The following is a 22700-nucleotide window of genomic DNA, read 5'->3' on the forward strand; positions in this document are numbered from 1 at the left end:
ATGGCATAAAGATGTCAAAAAACATCATAGTATAGTATGGCATAAAATTTTCAAAAAAACATCATAGTATACTATGACATAAAAATGTCAAAAAACGTCATAGTATATTATGGCATAAAATTTTCAAAAAAACGTCATAGTATAGTATGGCATAAAATTTTCAAAAAAACGGCATAAAATTTTCAAAAAAACGTCATAGTATAGTATGGCATAAAATTGTCAAAAAATGTCATATTATAGTATGGCATGAAAATATCAACAAGCATCATAATATACTATGGCATAAAATTTTCAAAAAAACATCATAGTATAATATGGCACAAAATTTTCAAAAAAACATCATAGTATAGTATGGCATGAAAATATCAAAAAACATCATAGTATATTAAGGCATAAAACACCACAGTATAGTACAGCATAAAATTGTCAAAAAAATGTCATAGTACAGTATGGCAAAAAAATATCAAAAAACATCACAATATAGTATGGCTTAAAATGTCAAAAAACATCATAGTATACTATGGCATGAAATTGTCAAAAAAGTCCAATCATAGTATAGCATTAAATTGTCAAAAAACGTCATAGTATAGTATGGCATAAAACGTGAAAAAACGTCATAGTATAGTATGGCATAAAAATGTCAAAAAACGTCATAGTATAGTATGGCATAAAATGTCAAAAATACATCAAAGCATATTAAGGCATAAAAGGTCCTGAAAAAGTCACAGAATTTCAAGGCATGAGATGATATAATATAATTAGCCATAAAAATGACAAAAAACGTCATAGTATAGTATGGCAGAAAAATGTCAAAAAACGTCATAGTATAGTATGGCATAAAAATGTCAAAAAACGTCATAGTACAGTATGGCATAAAAATGTCAAAAAACGTCATAGTATAGTATGGCATAAAAATGTCAAAAAACGTCATAGTATAGTATGGCATAAAAATGTCAAAAAACGTCATAGTATAGTATGGCATAAAAATGTCAAAAAACGTCATAGTATAGTATGGCATAAAAATGTCAAAAAACGTCATAGTATAGTATGGCATAAAAATGTCAAAAAACGTCATAGTATAGTATGGCATAAAAATGTCAAAAAACGTCATAGTATAGTATGGCATAAAAATGTCAAAAAACGTCATAGTATAGTATGGCATAAAAATGTCAAAAAACGTCATAGTATAGTATGGCATAAAAATGTCAAAAAACGTCATAGTATAGTATGGCATAAAAATGTCAAAAAACGTCATAGTATAGTATGGCATAAAAATGTCAAAAAACGTCATAGTATAGTATGGCATAAAATTTTCAAAAAAACATCATAGTATAGTATGACATAAAAATGTCAAAAAACGTCATAGTATAGCATGGCATAAAAATGTCAAAAAACGTCATAGTATAGTATGGCATAAAATTTTCAAAAAAACATCATAGTATACTATGACATAAAAATGTCAAAAAACGTCATAGTATAGTATGGCATAAAAATGTCAAAAAACGTCATAGTATAGTATGGCATAAAAATGTCAAAAAACATCATAGTATAGTATGGCATAAAATTTTCAAAAAAACGTCATAGTATAGTATGGCATAAAAATGTCAAAAAACGTCATAGTATAGTATGGCATAAAATTTTCAAAAAAACGTCATAGTATAGTATGGCATAAAAATGTCAAAAAACGTCATAGTATAGTATGGCATAAAATTTTCAAAAAAACGTCATAGTATAGTATGGCATAAAAATGTCAAAAAACATCATAGTATAGTATGGCATAAAATTTTCAAAAAAACATCATAGTATACTATGACATAAAAATGTCAAAAAACATCATAGTATAGTATGGCATAAAATTTTCAAAAAAACGTCATAGTATAGTATGGCATAAAATTTTCAAAAAAACGTCATACTATAGTATGGCATAAAATTTTCACAAAACATCATAGTACAGTAAGGCATGAAACACCACAGTATAGTAAAGCATAAAACTGTCAAAAAAACGTCATAGTAAAGTCCGACATAAAATTTTCAAAAAAAGGTCATAGTATAGTATGGCATAAAATTTTCAAAAAAACATTATAGTATAGTATGAAATAAAAGTGTCAAAAAATGTCATAGTATAGTATGGCTTAAAATTTTCAAAAAAATGTCATAGTATAGTATGGCATAAAAATGACAAAAAACGTCATAGTATAGTATGGCATGAAAATATCAACAAGCATCATAATATACTATGGCATAAAATTTTCAAAAAAACATCATAGTATAATATGGCACAAAATTTTCAAAAAAACATCATAGTATAGTATGGCATGAAAATATCAAAAAACATCATAGTATATTAAGGCATAAAACACCACAGTATAGTACAGCATAAAATTGTCAAAAAAATGTCATAGTACAGTATGGCAAAAAAATATCAAAAAACATCACAATATAGTATGGCTTAAAATGTCAAAAAACATCATAGTATACTATGGCATGAAATTGTCAAAAAAGTCCAATCATAGTATAGCATTAAATTGTCAAAAAACGTCATAGTATAGTATGGCATAAAACGTGAAAAAACGTCATAGTATAGTATGGCATAAAAATGTCAAAAAACGTCATAGTATAGTATGGCATAAAATTTTCAAAAAAACATCATAGTATACTATAACATAAAATTTTTTAAAAATGTCATAGTATAGTATGGCATGAAAATATCAAGAAATATCATAGTATATTAATGCATAAAGCACAACAGTATAGTAAAGCATAAAATTTTCAAAAAAACGTTATAGTATAGTATGGCATAAAATTTTCAAAAAAACGTCATAGTATAGTATGGCATAAAATTTTCAAAAAAACGTCATAGTATAGTATGGCATAAAATTGTCAAAAAATGTCATATTATAGTATGGCATGAAAATATCAACAAGCATCATAATATACTATGGCATAAAATTTTCAAAAAAACATCATAGTATAATATGGCACAAAATTTTCAAAAAAACATCATAGTATAGTATGGCATGAAAATATCAAAAAACATCATAGTATATTAAGGCATAAAACACCACAGTATAGTACAGCATAAAATTGTCAAAAAAATGTCATAGTACAGTATGGCAAAAAAATATCAAAAAACATCACAATATAGTATGGCTTAAAATGTCAAAAAACATCATAGTATACTATGGCATGAAATTGTCAAAAAAGTCCAATCATAGTATAGCATTAAATTGTCAAAAAACGTCATAGTATAGTATGGCATAAAACGTGAAAAAACGTCATAGTATAGTATGGCATAAAAATGTCAAAAAACGTCATAGTATAGTATGGCATAAAATTTTCAAAAAAACATCATAGTATACTATAACATAAAATTTTTTAAAAATGTCATAGTATAGTATGGCATGAAAATATCAAGAAATATCATAGTATATTAATGCATAAAGCACAACAGTATAGTAAAGCATAAAATTTTCAAAAAAATGTTATAGTATAGTATGGCATAAAATTTTCAAAAAAACGTCATAGTAAAGCATAAAAATGTCATAAAACACCACAGTATAGTAAGGCATAAATATCATAGTATATTAATGCATAAAGCACAACAGTATAGTAAAGCATAAAATTTTCAAAAAAATGTTATAGTATAGTATGGCATAAAATTTTCAAAAAAACGTCATAGTAAAGCATAAAAATGTCATAAAACACCACAGTATAGTAAGGCATAAAATTGTCAAAAAAACGTTACAGTTTAGTATGGCATAAAAATTTCAAAAAATGTCATAGTATAGTCTGGCATCAAATTATCAAAAAAGTCAAATCATAGTATAGCGTAAAATTGTCAAAAAACGTCATAGTATAGTATGGATTAAAACTTCACAGTATAGTATGCCATAAAATTGTTAAAATACATCATAGTATAGGATGGCATACAAATGTAAAAAAAAAACGTCACAGTATAGTAAGGCATAAAAAGTCATTAGAGTTACCAATAATCATAACATGTATATTTATGGTCTGTAGTGTCCTCAGAGAACCCATGGAGTTCCAGGGGTAATATGCAATTTCCCTTCAGAAAGGCCCCTGACCAGGCTTGAACCCACAACCCTCTGATTGGGAGGTGAACGCTCTAACCACTGAGAAAGGTCATTATTGGGATCTCCTACTTGAAGTATAAAAAATATATATTATTTTAAGGCAGAAAAAGTCATAATATAGCAAGGCATGAAAATGTCAAAAAACGTCATAGTATAGTATGGCATAAAAATGTTGAAAAACATCATAGTACAGTAAGATATAAAACACCACAGTATAGTAAAGCATAAAATTGTCAAAAAAACGTCATAGTATAGTATGGCATAAAATTGTCAAAAAACGTCATCGTATAATATTGCACAAAAATGTCAAAAAACGTCATAGTATATTAAGGAATAAAATTTTCAAAAAAACGTCATAATATATAGGCATAAAAATATCGTAAAACATCATAGTATTTTAAGGCATAAAACACCACACTATAGTAAGGCATCCAAATGTCATAGTATAGTAACATAAAATTATCAAAAAAAACGTCATAGTATATTAAGGCATAAAATTTTCAAAAAAACGTCATAACATATAGGCATAAAAATATCGTAAAACATCATCGTATTTTAAGGCAGAAAACACCACACTATAGTAAGGCATCCAAATGTCATAGTATAGTAACACATAAAATTATCAAAAAAAACGTCATAGTATAGTAAGTCATAAAACTATGAAAAAATGTCATAGTATAGTATGGCTTGAAAATGTCAAAAAATATCATAGTATATTATGGCATAAAAATGTCAAAAAACGTCATAGTATATTAAGGCATAAAACATCCTAGTATAGTAAGGCATGAAATGTCAAAAAACATTTTAGTATATAGTAAGGCTATAAAATGTAAAAAAAAAACATTATTGTAATCTAAGGCATAAAACATCATATCATACAAAGGCATAAAAATATCATAGTATAGTAAGGCATAAAAATCTCAAAAAATACCATAGAATAGTGAGGTATAAGAATATAATAATACATCACAACATATTTAGGCAAAAAAATGTAAAAAAAAAAAAAAAAAAAGTCTTAGTATAGCAAGGCATGAAAACATCGAAAAAAGTCTTAGTTTAGTAAGGCAAAAGAAACGTCAAAAAACGTCAAAGTATGTTAAGGCATAAAACATCATACTCTAGTAAGTCATAAAAATGACAAAAAACATCGTAGTATACTAAGGCATAAAAAGTTATTAGAGTTGCCAATAAATGAAGTCATTGTGTGAGAGGCATAAACATGTTATAATACAGTAACACATAAAAACGTCATGTTATAGTTAGGCAGAAAACATAAAAACATCATAGTATCACAAGGCATAAAACATCATAAAAATGTTATAGTATAGTAAGGCATAAAATTTCATAAAAACAACATAGTATACTGAGGCTTGAAAACATATTAGTACAGTACGTCATCAAATGTTATGAAAACATCATAGTAAAATAGACAGTCATTAGAGCTGCCAATTAACCTAATGTGCATTTCTTTGGACTTCAGGAGGTAGCTGGAGTACTCGGAAAGAATGCAAACTTTACACAGAGGGGCCCCATGCCGAGGGTTCAAACCCAGATCCTTCTTGCTGTGCGGTGACAGTTCTAACCACTGTATCACTGGGCCACCCCATTAATAAATCATTGTATAGTAAGACGTAAAAACAGCATAGTTAACTAAGGCATAACAATGTCACTGTATAGGAAGGCATAAAAAAGTCACTATTCATGGAAACATTTTCATGGGATTTTTCAACAGAAATTAAACTCATACTTTGATATATCCACCATTTTATGCTTACTCCTGCTAGCAACCTGACTACTAGCCAACAGAAGACAGAAGCCAGTGTTAACTTGCTCATTAACGTTAGCTAACATGGTTAAATAACACCATTTGACATTTTTCTTCTGACATTAGGCATCACTGTGATATTCTCACATGATGTGAGCCTTCAGATATCCCCCTCCCTTTCAGTCAATCAAATGCTACCATGCCTAAATCAGTTATATCTGAGACGTAGCCTCTTGTAGGGCACATCGGAATGAACTAATATGACTTCACTCAAATTATAGTTTAAACAAGTTCCCTCAAATATTGGTAGGGACAATTCCCTACCATCCATATGCGAACCTATGCTGTTGCTTGATAAACAACAACCAGGTGCAGTGACTGTGTGCAGCTTCCTCACATCTTGTTATGATGGTGAGGTTGCCAGGTTTGGTGCCACAAAACCTGCTAACTGACCATAGTCATCTGGTTATGTAGCTGGAGACGCTGCACTGAAGTGTTAGTCACTAACTTAGAGGAGTTGGTGGGTATCTTTTCAAACAAGCTACCGCCAGTCTTTATGCTAAGCTAGGCTACTCACATCCTGACTCCACCTGAGATTCCATGAGAATAATGTGATTCTCCTCATCTTACTCTGGAAAAACATCTAAGCACAATTTAAATCAACTTTATGTGCACATTATATTACTATAACCCCATGGTGCATTGAGTAGATCCCCATGAAGAAATAGCATGCAGTGGTCAGTGATGGTGCCAGTGCTGGAGCCACAGGGCTGGGCTTTGGCACCAGAGCCTCTGCTGGGCCTGTCAGTCTGGCACAAAGCCATTCTTTCAGCCAGCACTGAGCTCTGACAGTGTGGGCCTACAGTACCACACTGACATAATCTATCACTGTCTGTGTGTGTACATTAAGTGGTAATGGATACAAGTGAGATACAAAGCTTGTGCTTCCTTCAGGCTTCTCATCCTATCAAGGCCAAAGCTGCTAGACAGTATGGAGTGTATGCCAAGCCTAATTTTCAATGATTCACAATGTTGCCAGCATGCAGTGCTTGTCCTCTTGCTCTCCTCTTCTTTCTCCTCATCAGCTCATCTGTGCTCATCATTTACTTGCAGTCTTTTTTTTCTTCTTTTTTTTTGCCGTTTGCTCTGCTTGAGCTTTTGAAATTCTTCTCTTGTCTCAAACATGAAGGTCCTCATTGTTGCTATGTTCAGATAATGTCCATTTCACAGCTGGGACAGGAACTCAAGGCACTTTGTCTGTTTTCATATCTCCAAACTCTGGGCCAGTCGTGGCATAAAGTGTTGTCAAATTTTCTGTTTGGGACAGTTACAAAAATTTTCAGACACATCTCTGAAATCCCTCTTTCCAAAATGTTTTGTTTCAGTCCCTGTTAACTGTAAAACAGCCGCTAGAAGAGACAACATGATCAGTAACACTTGTTATCCATGTTGCTTTCACCACTGGTAGTCGAGGCTCAATGCGTCGATGAGACCCAACCAGGGAGCGGCCGTGGGTGTCTACATCACCGTTTCCAAAGGTCTCCATTTCTGCTTGTCCAGACTATATTGCAGCCCCTGAGTTTTCAAACTAAAGCAGGGCCAGTAGCGTTTCCAAAAGTCTCAGTATTAGAGTCTACAGTTAGAGTAGACTAGCCAACAAATTTTGTTTGTTGAGTGTTTGAGAGTGTATAAATAACCTGATCTGCTAAACCCTTTGAGTCTGAACCTCTGTTTTAGAGCAGCAACGTTGGACTGGAGAGGTTCTGGGTACACATGGTCAAAATTACAACATGCTAACAGTGAATTTTCACTCTGGATGGAAGTCAGTATGTGGTCTCTCTCCTATGTTCCAAAAAAAAACCCAAGTACATCATCATCAAGTGTTAATTAGTCAGCTTTAGATGTATTCTTTCACCTTAGGTAGAGCAAGTTGAAGACCTGCTTTCAGGCTTCTTGCCTGACCAATTATATTTTTGGGCATTTTACCTTTAATTCAACAGTTGCAGTGAGAGAGAAACAGGAAAGTCAGGGAGAGAGAGTGTGGGGGGTGAAATGCAAAAAAGAGCCATGGGTCAGACTTGAACCCCTGCAGTTAGGACTAAGCCTTCATGGTACGTGACCTACCAGGTGAGCCACCAAGAGCCCTCTGCTAACCACATCTTGACTCCAGTTTATTATATAGGGATAAAGAGTTTTAGCCCCATACACGGTTCTGGTGTGGACAGAGGGACACAAAACGACATGAAGACAAGTTTGTGGAAAACCCAGGGCATGTTTCCCAAACTCTGCAACATCTGGTCCAAGCAATACAGCCTAAGTACCAAGATCCATTTACATAACAACATCAGGAGCACGTCAGGTGGAGGTAGATCATGGATAGATCTTCCTAAAGGTTGCACTGAGATGGACCAGGCAGAAGAACATGACTTGGAACAGAGCTGTGAGACGTAGGCAAGATGAACAGGACCTGGGGGGAGGATCAACATGTTACAGAGGGTAGGAAACAATGGAAGAAGCTCAGGGGATGAAGAGAATTAAGTAGGCAAATAAGTAACTGGTTTGACCCGGAGAACAGCAAAGTTTTCACTTAAAGGCCAGTCTTCTAACTGGCTACAGTCATCACCTGAATGGTTTTGGGTGTATGTTCTCAACACACCATGGAGAAGCTGACTGGTGGTATAACTTCCCAAACACTCTGGTGTTTTTTTTTGTTCTACTTAAATGGTTAAGGCTGCTGCTGCCTCACTTGTATTCTCCTCATCATCTTCACCATCTCCATGGTAGCAGAGCACAACACAGCATCACGTGGGATGGGTGACATAACGTTTCTTTCCAGGCGCCGGATTGCTTTTTCCCAGAGTAGCACTATGTACCACAGGCCTGGCCCACTGCTCTGCTTTTGTATTTCTTCCCATCTGCGGTTGAGGTAGAACAAACTGATTGGCCAATGTCAGCATTTCAGCAGCAGTCCTTCTGGAATACTCATCTAACAGGGCACTGTTTCCAAAAAAGAAAAAAACAATGCTCTCACCTTATTTCAAAGTGGCAGGTTTTCCCATAGTGCTGTTTTCCATTCTTTTAAATAATGTTCTCCACTTTCCTTTCTTTTCTTTTCCTTCCGTTCAGTCCAGCTTTCCCTTGTCTTTTTCCATTGCATAATTGTAGCCACTCTCCGTTGGTCCCTCTCTTCTGGCCAAAAGCTTAAAAGGCTCAGAAAGTCCCACCATTATTATGACTTCAACTTTCCACTTTATGTGTGTCCTAGCCGAGGGAACAAAGTATTATCATTACAGTTAGCATTCTTGCATGATGTAACCTGCTTCAGTGTGCACTGAGTAGAAATCCTTATGCAAGAGTGACATAATATAAGTCTATTAAAATTGAGAGTTGATGATTATGTGATACGATCAAACAGTGGATCATAAGAAGCTCCTTATCATGTTGTTTCATTTGGAGAGAATCCTACACTTTGATGAACTTCACCATCCATCCATTTTCCAGGCGTTACTGTAGTTTGTTTATTTTCTTTTCTTTCCCTGATTTGAATTAAGGACTTGGCTTGTTTTGCACATTGCAATGTTTATTTTACCTGCTAACCAGTTGTTTTGTGGAGGAAACAGTGAAAAAAAAGAGTTTTTCTCTCCTAAACACTGGATTCAGGGTTTGTTTACATCACGTTCCAAATGAAACTATTGTTATTTTTCAATAGCACTTTTAAGGAAATCTACACAGCAGTAATTTACAGTTCCCTCCTGTGTTTTTAGAACAAATTGATCCGGGGGCCAAATTCTGCTTAAGGCCACAGAAAATCTTGGGCCAGCCCCTTCAAAATTAGCCAGCAGTCATTTTCCATTTGTGATGAGCTGTCATGGAAAAAGGAGAGACTTGAATTAACTGAATATAACAGTATTTTTAACAGTATTTTTTTTTTTTTTTTTTTTTTTTTGTTAAAGCTTTCTAATATCTGTTGCAGATTTAAATGCACATCTTAAGGACTTTAAGACTAAGTCTGTAAATTAAGGTTAATTAGTGGCTTAGCAACATTGTCATTCACAGTTACTTGGTCAGCGACAAAAAAAAGATCTTAAACCAATGTCAGTTTACTTGCTTTTACTGGAGCTTACTGGAACTTTTTTAGATATATGGGTTTGGGGGCCACCCAGGCTAGAACAAGTAATGCAACATTTAGCTTTGTCAGAGATGGAGTTTACCTATAGTGGTCTAAATAATGTGAAATTTATTAAAAAACAGAAATGGATAAATACATGAGTAAAACGTACTAAACGTAACAAAAAATTCTATCTACATGGACATCGGCCATTGATGTCTTTGTTTCCTTATCCATTTATTTCTATAGGCATCCTTATGATAAGCTATTGAAACAGGGTCAGTCAATTACAGACACATATGTTTGGTGTTTTCACATTATTGGTTGATCACTGTCATGGTGCAACTTGATTGGACTGAGAGTGCTACAAGCAGGAAGAGGTGTACTCCCTTACCTGTCACATCCAGTCCAGCTGAACACAGGTGTACAGGCGTTCTTACTGAAACAAGTTATTTACATATTCTGGGGAAGAAAACAACAAAGCAGAGTGTGTACAGGCCTAAACTATCTTCACATTTCCACATGAGCCTGTTCATGAATAATATGGTGTGTGCGTGTGCGCGCATGCTTGGGGAATCCCCGCAGAAAAGGACTTCAGTCTGATTGGATGGAATCAAGTGACGTAGGATTTCAGGAACAAGGAAGTCCCAGTAACTCAGGCTAGCGCGAAATTTCGAAGCTGTTAAAGCGATTAAACGACATGGCTGAAAATTACCCAAAGTCCAAACTTAAACGAAAGAAATCCTCTGTCGAAAAGCTGAATCTGGAGGTGTCCTCCAGGGACACAGTGAAGACGGGCCGTCTAACAGTGTTCTCCGGTGACAAGACAGCAGAGACCGATGGGTGGGTGCGCTTTTTATAGCGTCAACTTTCATGTAGGGTTAGCGGTGAAGTTTATGGATAAAAACATCAAAGCTCAAAATATGGCCTGAGATTATGTAATACATATAGCCTATACTATATATTTTTTTTTCATACACAGTCCCTGCTACCCCGCTTTAGTCAGTGACTTTTATAAAGCATTTGCCCGGTGAGAATACGGAGCGCCAAACGATAAAAAAGAACCTCATTTAAAATCATAACTCTTTAACATTTTCTTGCTTATCCGCTGAAGTACATCACATATAAAACATAGGTGGAGATGTTTTACGAACAAGTGGCTGCCACTTGAAAATTCGGTTTATTCGTTAATAAAGTGTAGTTGTTCTATTAGACACAAAGTTCAACTTTTAAACCTGCCTCACGATGACGGTTCTCTACGCTGTGTGGTGTTTTGGTTTGGAAGATGGAAACTCAGCGGAGCCAAAACAGAAACTTAGGAATAGTGTTTTAGGTTGCAGTCAGCAGATCTGATGTTGACTTGAGTTTTTACTTCTCCCTACTGAGGAAAGCTCAGACCATATGCTGATAATAAAGGACGACAAAAGCAAATGAGTGGTAAAAACCAGGTCCTCATTGAAAAAAACAATTAAAAAAAATAAATGCTTAAAGCACAATTTGCCGGAAATAGTATGTAATAGTCAGATTTTCACCTGGAAATTTGTATGATTGATTTCAAGCAAATTAGGATTTCATCTGTTTTTATCTTCAAAATGTACACTTGGCCTGAACGATGTGCAAAAAATAAAAATAAATAAAAACGTGTATGTTCCTTTACATCTGGAGAATATGACTTATAGGCTGAGGCATCTCTGTAGCACCACAATGCACCGTTTATAATGGTATGTTGTGACACATTTTACCTTTATCTTAAAATTGCAGCTCCTGAGATTTGCATATTGCAATTTCGATGATATTTTTTGATTAATCGTTCAGCCTTAATGTACACCATTACAATTTTGTTTTATCTTTTTGAATTTTTTTTTTTTTTTTTTTTGCCAAGACCAAAATGTCAGAGCTCACAGGAGATTCTTACACACGTTTGAACACATTAACCTGCCACTGCACCATGCAGCTCCAGATTCACAATCAAGGACACACACAAGTACCAAAAAAAGGGAACATCATAGGCATAAAAAAAGATTTGGTGCACGTAATGAAGTCGTAACTAGTGTAAGGCTAAATGCAAGCTGGAGCAAAGAGATGAGAGATTTTAGGAAACTGTTATGCCCAATAGAAACACACGTGGGAGCACACTGGTAGATGTCAAAGTAAAAACACAGGAGAGAAGGCAGATGTGGGGCAGACACAGTACATTAAATGAATTACACAAAATTTCACAGAATCTGTGATGGAGGAGAATACATGGAGAAAGTGGGCACTTGTATATTACATCATTTAACACAACTGATTTAAAAAATTCACATTCTTGTTTCTAAAAATCCAGGTACATTATAGTTTTCACTATTTTAATACACAGGGTAGGCTCATTTACATTTATGTATCTCTTCCTTTGTTATTTACACAAGCAGACACTGTGTGCTAGATCAAAGAGCTGTTTCATAAATAATTTGATTGACAGATGAAAAATGCATACAAAATAATTCAAAAATGGAAAACATCATCACCATATCCTGCTCTCCCCTATTGGCTGTTGGAAGATTAAATCTATTTTTTAAACTCTAATATTCAACACATTTCTCATGATGTGTGATATTCAGAAACAGGCTCCGTGCGAGGTTGCAGAGGTTCGGGCTGGGATTGCATTAAAGAAGCAGAAACAGACTGATCTTGTGGTGGTTGTGTGTAATATGTGGTGTGCAGGTCAGTGGTTCCTGCAGCAGCATGGTGGAATAGACAGCCGCTGGCTGCTGTGGAGAGTCTGTGGGCGTTCACACTGAAGTCTGCTCTGCCGTACCTGGAGAACCAGCACTGGGACCTGGTTCCTGATCTTCCACATCCATCTACAGCGGTGCGTTACCATCGAGTGTACCTCATTACACCGTTCCTGTAGTGATGAAACTGACAACAAGACTCACATCAGAGACACACATCAACACACGAAGTTACACATCTTCAAAGTTCAGATGTTCAGAGACATTCTGACTGTAGTGATCTGCTTCAGACTGAGAGGTGTAGATTAGGCCTCCAGTTCTGTTTAGTTAAGCAATATCACATGAGAGGGAGTGATGTCGTTCTGAATATCAGCACGGCGGTGAGTCGGTCATACCTATGAAGCCACAGGCCCGTACCGAAGACAATCACAGCTGTGCTCTCGTGTGATATTGCTTAACTAAACACAGTGACCTTTAATGATTATCATTTCTGTTCTTTTTTTTTTTTTTAGATGTATTGCAACTTCAATCCAATCATCTGTCTTCAGTTGTAGAAACGATCTCTCTTAAATTCAGATGTTGCTGCCACTGACTCTTCCATTTGAATTTCTTTCACTGACATTTTAGAGGCCAACAGCACTAAAGCTAGATGAACAGCAGTGGTGTGACCTCAAAGAAGAGGTCGCTCCCTTCCCTGAACCCTCAACTTTGTCAAGTCCCGATCCTGTCAGGCTCAGCTCCTCTGAGCAGGACCTCCCAGCACAGACCGAACCAGCACCACCCACCTCTGACAGACAGCTGTCCTCTCACAGCAGGCAAAGTCATGATGGAAAAACAGCGTCTCTTCAAGCCCCCACCAAAAGACGACGTCCGTCCCTCCACAGCTGGGAGGAGGCGGCATCATCAGCAGGATGCTCAAGAGCCAGAGGAGAAGAGGGGATGAAAGGAGGAGAGGAAGAAGAAGAGGCTGGACCAGTCAACAGAAAGCATCTCACAGACCAGGTGAAGGTTTCTGACAGTCGAGTGTCTCTGCAGAAGGAGGGTGGAAATAAAGAGGAGGTGGTGAAGGATAAAGAGGAAGAGGAGGTACAGGGGAGTGTCAGAAGAGATGGACGAGTAGCAGGAGGAGGAGAAGGAGGGCTGCAGAGCTGCCCCATGTGCCTTCTGGTGTTTCCTGTGGGGTAAGAGATGCAACACAATTTCTGTTTTTCAACGAAAACTGCACTTATGTGAAAATTCTCTCTCTTCCATCGACATCTCTGTCCTGAGAGTTTCAGTCCCATTCACCAGCTCATTGTTCAGCTGCCTTTCATTTCTAGCTGTTTCCATGAATGTTGTTCTCCTGCTGCCCTTACTGTGGTAGCAATAGGAATAAATTGTTCAAGTTTAAAAGAAGCAGTCGCACAAACATCTCTGAACTGCCCCCGTGCTCATTCTCTCCTGCACAGCCCGGAAAAACCATTTCTAACACGTTTTAGTTTCTATCCTATTTTCCTTTCCTTTATTCCCCTCCTTCATTTATGTGCTAGATTGGTTTGTTGACTTCCAACTCCTTTAAGGTTATTAGTAACTTAAAATAGCAAAATCACACGCCTATACTTAAAATGTCAATATTTAATCAAGATTTTCATAATTTATTGATTTACAATTTGGGATCAATAGAAAATGCAAACAAATATAAATTCATCTAAATGAATTAATAATAAAAACTAATTCAGGTGCATTCACTTGGTCACTGGTTCGTTTAGACTGGTGTGAAAACTGTTGATTCAGTTCTAGTCTGGACTAAACAACCGGACTGAGACATGACGTGAGATTTTAGAGATGATTTCTAGATGAACTACATTAAAAGACTCTGATCGGGATCTGGGCCAAAAAAAACTTGATAGGGACACCCCTCGTACAGACAGTCAGAAGCACACTCACCAGGTCAAAAAGTCACTTTGGTGCCGTGGAGTGATGAGGACGAGGGGAAGCAAGCCGGCTCTGTCAGTGTGTGAATAATCCTCTCCTTGTGCTGCTGTCGGTCTGGTCCTGGTCTGACCTGGTGGCTCTTGAGCTGGACTCTGTGTATGTTGGCCTGGGCTGCAGGACCAGGCTGTGCTCACTCTGCAGGTCTGCGGCAGAAACAATGATCACCTCTGTAAGAGTGGACACAGCGGAGCTGAACTCTGCTGCTCTTACTCTTCGTCCTCCACTCATATTCCTCTCATGTGCAACGCCTCTGTTATAGTATTAATCATTCATTTCATTTCATTATTTTTTTATTTGTTTTCTACCATCAAGTATTGTAAAGACTTTAAATGTGTTTACCTCAAATCTGCTATATTTTTATTAGAACGCTCAGAAAACAGTCAGCCAATCAGAAGAGAGGATCAGAGCGTCTCTTTTGATTGGCTCACCGACCTGTTGTTACTAGATGTAAAACTACATTGAAATGGTTTTTGGTTCTTAGAACCACAAATATATCTTCTAATGGATCAACACTTCAAATAAAACATGGGTAAGGTGTCAAATATGGGACCTTTAAACAACATTCGGGTGAAGCTTGAAATGATTTGTTTTTCATTTCAAAGGCCTAATAAACAGGATTAACAGTATATGTCAATAAACTAAGTTTTCTAAGTATCTAAAACCCTACACATACTGTATGTATCAGCATGTAAAAGTGTGTGTTCACTGTCAGTAGCAGTAGTGGATCTCCTTGTTCATGTCACTCCAGGTTCACCCAGATGGACTGTGACGGCCACCTGGCCCAGTGTCTGTCGGAGATGAATGTGGACATGACCTGGTGAGTCCACAGGATGCTGCGTTGGCTGCTGTCCAGGAGCTGCAAGCGGCCCAGATGCCCCACACTCTCCAGGATCATACTGTATGGAGGACACACCCAGAGAGCAGCTCGTACAGTGAGGATCATTTACACTGGCTGTCCACTGAGAGAGGCCCCGGTGGTGGGAAGAACATTCCTGTTAGGGAAGAGGGTTAGTTTTGAGTTTTGAGAATTTTACACCCGGAGTATTCTGAAAGCTGTAGTCACAATGACTCTGATGACTCCTCTCAGACGACCCTGCTGTCGTTTCAAATTACCCTCTTTAGACACTAGATCCCAAATCTGGCTCCACTCGAGTCCATCCACTTGGCCGCAGGCGCCTTTGATTCCAGCTGGTCGAGAGGATCTCCAAACTGAGATGACAGTCCAACCTGCCTCCTCCTCTGGCAGATGAAAGACCAAACTTGAACCAGTGCACATCCTCCTCACAGAGCTGCTTTCATAAAAATCTATTACACTGATTGATAGAGGATTATTATTTTCTTAGAATTAGAAAGCTGCACAGAAATAACAACTGACTCATTTTAAACCTAAAAGGTTACACAACCTGCCTTGTGTTTCTGGGCAGATTAATAAATGTTAATCAGGGAGCTTTAGAGGTGCCGTTCCAGTCATTATGCTAAGCTAGGCTAACCATGAGATTGATATTGACCTTCACATGTTCATATGTTGCACGTTTGAATTACTTGAAATGTATTAAAAACCATTTGAACTAACTGTTTTCTGTTTGTTGGCTCTGAGTCAACTCCACCTCGGTGAAAACGAGCTCTGGCTCGTCGCACAAACATTATAGTTATTACAAAAAAAACATTCACATATCGTTAACAATTTCTCTTTTCACCCTAAAAATATATTCAAAATAATTTTTCTGTCTTTCTCCAAATGTGCTCAGCAAGATGTGCACTGTAGATGATAATCATGCACATGGGGCAGTAAATAAATGAGCACTCCCGCCTTCATACAGGCGCTGTGGAGTGCGACTGAGCTGATGAAATCCACTAAAGACTCCACTGCAGAGTTTTAATATTAATTTCTCGTAAACAGTTCAAGTTTATTTTCTCTGTATCAACTAAACTGTACAGAAAATGGTTTTAGTTGATGAATACTGGTTAATTGCCTTTTCCAGTCTCCCAGTATGAAAAGAGTAAGTGCTGATCAGAGGATGTGAGGACGTGTGAGGCCAGCTCCCAGGCAACACACACACACACAAAACTGTAGCATCTGCAAAGATTTTTCTGCTGTCGTCTGCAAAAAGGAAAGACTCAATTCACGGAAAACCAGTATCATTTTTAATAATTACACATATTTACAAAGATGCGGTGAAGCAAAATGAAGCGTATCCCACCAGCAGTATGTTAAAACAAAAACCATGGACTAATTCATTCAGTTTTAGAGAAAGATTCTGTTCGTCTCAGGGTTCTGAACGGCCTTCACTGTTCTGTATTGTGGTTTCAAGGACTCCCAGTTCATCCATTGGTCCCGTAAGAAAAAAAGAAGTAATGCATCACCTGGTGTGCGAAAAGATCGACAAAACATGACATTAATAAAATGCTGCAGAGGAGGTGGAGTTTAGGGGGTTGGAGGACGAAGCTTCCTTGGATGTTGAAGTGATTTCCAGCTTCTTCAAGTGTGTGTATGCGTGTGTGTGTGTGTGTGTGTGTGCGCATTGTGGTGGACTAATTGGTGACTGTGGGACTGCTTCATTATCTCTCCTCTCTCTGTTCCTTGCCTGCAGCTAATTGAGACCCTTTGACTCAGGATCATCTCATAAATCCTATTATGTGGTTATCAAATTAGCACGGGTCAGATTTCATCAAATAACTCCCAGCCAATAGAGAGCTTCCCTTGAAAGTGCACAGACGTAGAGATCAACACGCAGCTTGTATGAGAGGCGGGGAGTTTAATCCGTGCTCAGAGTTGATATTCACAGATGTGCTGTGCCTTTTAACAGCACAAGGATCCTACATTTGTTTAAAAAGATGCTGCTTGCTGTGTAGGAATGTGGCAGTACATGAAGTTAAACAGCCTCAAACTTCCCTGTATACAAATAAACTCATGGCTTATTGTTGTTGTCTCTGCACCGGCATCTGGGGAAATGAAAACTATGGTTAGAAAACCTTTGATGAATCAGAACTGAGCCTCCAAACCAGTGATGTTAGAGAGCTGACCACTATGTGTCGGGCTGACTTTACACTGGGCAGCTGTCAGCTGCAGGTGACAAAAGCCCATTCTTGATCAGGGCTGAGTATTAACTCAAACTGTTCGTTACTGATGCTCCAGTTTCAAAACCAGTGCTGTTTGTTGATACCTTACTTTGGTGAATTTAAAACAAGTTTAACCCTCATGCTAAATAACTAAACTTTGTAAAAGAATTATGTCTGAATAAAATATAGTCTGACGTGAGAAATGTTCCTGACGTAGCTCAAGGCGTGTGACCAGACTAAGAATCTGGGGCCGGTTGCACAAAACAGCACAAGTTTTCTACTTAAGTATAGCTGAGGGAAATGCACAGAATCTTTTAAAAGGTTTCCTTAGTTAAGGAAAAACGTTAAGGCATTTGCAGCAGTGAAAGAGATTTTACAGTGGTAAAATTCTACTGTTTCCATGGAGACTGTTGATTTGATGCCATTAGCTTTTGTAATCCCTGTTAATCACTTTTGGGAAGCCAGTCACATTAAAGAAGTGCACCAGTATCTCATCCTCCTGTTGTTCTGATGGGGACGTCACTACTGTGTTCAACAGACATTAGAGCGTTTGAAACTTAGTGAAGGACACGACACACCGTAGATCTGTGGGCATGAAACATCTCCACTATACCTGACCAGAAAGATCTTATGGCATAAAACCGTAGAACAACCTTTAAGCTGCGAAAGGTAGAGGGATCCAAGTCTAGACGGTCAGACAAATCATAAACTGACCTCCTCATCGTTAAAGGTGTCTCCTGGTCGCAGAACAATTTTCTTGAGATGCGTTCATTTTCTTCATTTATCGCATAAACTTGGCCATCTTGCAGTTAAGATAGAGTCAGTTTAACTGACTTGAAGTGATTCCTTAAGTATAAGAGCAAAATAAGGAGAAAACCTTAAATACTTAGAAGACATAAGGGTGTTTTGTGCAACTGTTCTTATTTTAAGGAAACTTTAACTCAGACTTTAAGGAAAAACTTAAGGTGTTTTGTGCAATCGGCCCTCTGATCTGAAGCATTTGACGTCAACTTTTGATGTATGTCCGTTTTCAGTGCTACAGATACATTTCAGTTGGTACCAAGTTCTGTTAATCAGCCATCAGGGGTAGATACAGTCCAGACACACAGCTGATGCACCTGAGGTTCTGTTTGAACTACATTGCGTAAACAGATATAGTCACGTTTGTCAGCATGCACAGTCCGTCACACATTTTGAAATGAACACATTAGCTCTGTGCAGACATGGACAGGTATGAATTAATTTTAGTGCTTGAGTGCTGGGGAGAGTTATTGCATCTTTTTCCTGGACCTGCGGCCTGGCTAGTTCAGTACATGTGGTGAAGTGTAAGAACAGTTTATAAGTCCAGACCCGGTCTGGAGCAGCGTACCTGGGTCAACAGCAAAACACTCAGTTTGGATTTTGATTAATTTTCAGCGTGAGTCAGTCACACACATCTGTTGGTGGTTAGAAGGGTGAGGCTCATCAGAAACCTGTATCTGAGCTGCTGCCAGCACCTCTCCACATGAATATGTTGCTTTAGCACACTTTAAGTTGAATTACCTCATTCACTTGAATACAATATGAGACATGAAGGTGACGTGACTAGGGTTGTAATTCGCGATTATTATTATCAATAATCTACCAATGTTTTTTGAGTTAAGTGTTAAATCTTTAAAATGTCTAAAAATTATGACAATTTGTTATATTGTTGGAGCTCTAGGTGAAATGACTTCTTCAATTTCAGGTGAAGAAATATCGATAAACAAATGTGTGAAGTACCAGAATTAAAAGAAGTAGCGACACAGCGTACTACAAATGAAATATATGAAACTAAGTGCTTTGTTTTCCTGTGAGTAAAATAATAATGATCCAGTCCAAATGAAACAGCAGATCTTCTCTGTGATTTACATCCTGTGCCTTTAAGGAAGAATAAGTACCATGACAGGAAAAGTTTTATATTCTTGATTCTAAAAAAGGTGTGGTTGTTATTATTCAACACCACTGCTGACAAAATGCTGTCTGCCCTTCGCACCTTTGTCACCAGGGCAACATTGTGTGTCAGTGCCCCTGTCAGTTGAGCTGTCCATCAAACAACGGCCCGCCCACTCAGAGGCTAAAGGAGCATTTCTGATGCATCTCTGAAAGCCTTATTTTTCATTTAATATGACTGTTGGTTGCAAACAGAGACTGTTTCTGTTGTTTCATCTGGACTTTCATCACTAAAGGAACAATCTTACGCTTTAAGTGGCACTCAGCTGTAGTTGCACCATGTAAAGCCAGCCTCAGTGCGGGGATGGAAACACACAATGAGCCCAAAATAGAAATGGAGACACGTTTCCACAAAGCAGAACAACCAACCGGTCACATGAGACTGTCGACCGGCCGCAGATGGTCACGCAGTGGCAGCTGGTGTGGAAGAATCCGAGCTCGGCCAGCAAGCCTGTGCACACTGTGGAGGCCAGAGCCAATGAACTGCTTTCACTCTCAGCTGAAGTCCTGATATAATGTTTTTTTAAAGCTGCCAGACTGTAATTGGCAGAAAGCACACCGTGGCCTTTCTACACCTTTATACAAGGTTTTTATCCTAAATACAGGACAGTGTAGACGCTGTCTGCTGGATGACATTTCAAAATGATAGTTTGGCTTTGGAAAAACTCGATGAGCAGGACACAATCTTCACTATTGAATATCTGAACATCAAACTTTATCTTTGAGCATTTCGACTCTTACTGCCACCAGTTTCAATGATTTCTGACGCTGGCTGAGATGCTGCTCTTGTGAATCTATAGACCAGTCATAAATAATCAGTTCTACACTGACTATTTGAATTGATTCGTTAAAAATGAAAAGATTCACTTGTGTTTCAGGACTGAGGCAGGTTACTGTGCTCCACATGTATAGATTCCTCTCAAAATTTGAACAGTTTGGACCAACCCTGGCAGAGTTTGGCCATGGCTTCAGTTGGTCTGATTTAATGATGGGTGAAGAAATGTTCAATAAGAGATAAGTGCATTCAGAGACAAGGTAATTAATTTGATCTTTGAGGCACTTCTTAAATAAAAAGCTGTCTCCCACTCAGCTATTTTTTTCCCCCATTGTTTGTGAAAATCATAAAAGATAACAAAAAGAAACAAGTTTGTGATTACAGATGAAAATGTGCCACTTGCATCAATAAAAAGGCATCGTCAATTTTGGATTCACTACCTACAATATAATACACAATAATAACTTATTTTTTTCCTTTGTCATTGTACATTCTTGTTTCGTGTGAGGCGTCGCCCCCTCCCCCCTACAAGATAGAAAGAAATTTAAAAAAAAAAAAGAAAAAGAAAAAAAGTGCACATAAAATTTCAAGTTCCTCAGCAGAACTGTCATATTCATCCAGGGATGCGAGTCGGGTTGAAATAATGTGTTCATGATGGCAGGCACAGAATTAACAACAGCTCTCTGTTCAAATTACAAAGCCAGTCATGCTTTGACATGAGGATGGACATTCTGACGGGAGAAAGGAATGAAGCCGAGGGAGAAAAAGAAAAAGAAGAGGGGAAGACGATGTAAGGACAGGGAATGGTCTTGTAGTTCAGTGTCTTCAGTTTCCTTGTAGATACCAAGAAAGAAGAGTGTGGTACCCCGACAAAACAATCTGAATCGTCCAGGAGGGAAATTCTCCCATTCTCCTGTTTGCTTTGCCTTGTTGACAGGTCCAGAGAGGGAGTTCATCCTCCATGTTGTCCTTTACTCCTCCTCCTGCTTGCCTTTCAGAGTTGGCTTGCGAGTGGTTTTTGGCTGAGACGGCAGCTTGGACAGACAGTAGGTGGGCGAAGGAGGAAGCTCGTCTCTCCTTCATACAGACTCTTCTGTGGATAGCAGCAGGGGGTTGATGTATTCAAATCCCTCAAATTCTGACTGGTCTATTCTCTTGATGACGTCCCTGAGGAAGGGGAGACGAAGAGAAGAATCAGAGGTGTTGTTTCATCACAAACCCAGAGCACAATGGCATCCGCAGCAACACCCCAGATCAGGTTCTGAACAAAGGCGGGGACAGATTTGAGTTTCACAGCAGCAACAGAAAGAGACACTCTCCCTGCAGCTCTGCTTCATGTTTTTTTTTAATCAAACCAGTACCTCAACCCACAATACCTGCCAGGACCAAACACTCATCTAAAACCTGGTAATGTTATGTACTGAGGACTGTTGGGTCAGTATCCCTTTATGACTATAGGGTTGAGAGCAGAAAAACTTAATTTATTACAAAATTTTAAGACACTGACGCCCTGGTACTTCACCTGATAGAGCGCATAGCAAATCTGAGTCTTTACCGTAGGGTTACATGCTTAAAGGACCAGCAATTAAAATGCAGAGTTTTCACTGTATTCACTTTATTCCAATGGATTTACTGATGGGGGAAAGTAAATCAATTTTGGTGAACTCATTCATTATCCATACTGCTTATCCTTATAGGGTTGCGGAGGGGCTAGAGCCAATCCGATAAGGTGGGGAACACCCAACATACAGACAAACAACCATCACATCTACAGGCAATTTAGAATCGCCAATTAACCTGCATGTCTTTGGACTGCAGGAGGAGTACCTGAGTACCTGAAGGAAACCTGCATAGCTGGCTGGCAGGTTTGAACCCAGAACGTTCTTGCTGTCAGGCGACAGTGCTAACCACTGCACCACCATACCGCCCACTGTTGACTAAACAAAGAGAAAATAGAGGGAAGCTCTGGGAGTAGTCACTATGTCACCAAGTTTCTAGAACCAAGACACACACATTAAAGACACACAGATTCATTTTACTGTATAGATTTGAGTCTGACTTCGCCTTAGCATCGATACTGGCTGCAAATCAGATTGGGGCGCCCCTACAACTGCTATTCATCATGCTTCCAGGAAGTGTGTACCGCTACCTCTGTAGCTATCAGTGATGCAGGTCATTGCTCCTTGTCATAAAAATGTGTATTTCACATGGATGTAGACCTGGATATCACAACTAAAGT

The 22700-nt window shown here is 37.8% G+C and overlaps 2 protein-coding genes across 3 annotated transcripts in view; one reads left to right on the plus strand and one right to left on the minus strand.

Moving 5' to 3' along the window:
* The first annotated feature begins 10662 nt into the window (after nt 1-10662).
* On the plus strand, nt 10663-16158 carry faap20 (Fanconi anemia core complex associated protein 20). Its single transcript, XM_022761703.1, has 4 exons — nt 10663-10810; nt 12671-12818; nt 13309-13862; nt 15404-16158. Exons 1-4 carry the CDS (start codon nt 10668-10670, stop codon nt 15474-15476), a joined length of 918 nt encoding a protein of 305 aa, XP_022617424.1. The 5' UTR covers nt 10663-10667; the 3' UTR covers nt 15477-16158.
* Nucleotides 16159-18621: 2463 nt separating this feature from the next.
* The window catches only part of prkcz (protein kinase C zeta), a 119350-nt gene continuing 115271 nt past the window's right edge, over nt 18622-22700 (minus strand). For both annotated transcript variants that reach the window (XM_022761698.1, XM_022761697.1), the window contains one exon: nt 18622-21628. In XM_022761698.1, coding sequence (XP_022617419.1) covers nt 21541-21628 — 88 coding nt within the window. In that variant the 3' untranslated portion in view covers nt 18622-21540. The remainder of the gene's footprint in view (nt 21629-22700) is intronic.

This window comes from Seriola dumerili, unplaced genomic scaffold, assembly GCF_002260705.1.
Source record: "Seriola dumerili isolate Sdu_G_001 unplaced genomic scaffold, Sdu_1.0 BDQW01000425.1, whole genome shotgun sequence".
NCBI classification, from domain to species: domain Eukaryota; kingdom Metazoa; phylum Chordata; class Actinopteri; order Carangiformes; family Carangidae; genus Seriola; species Seriola dumerili.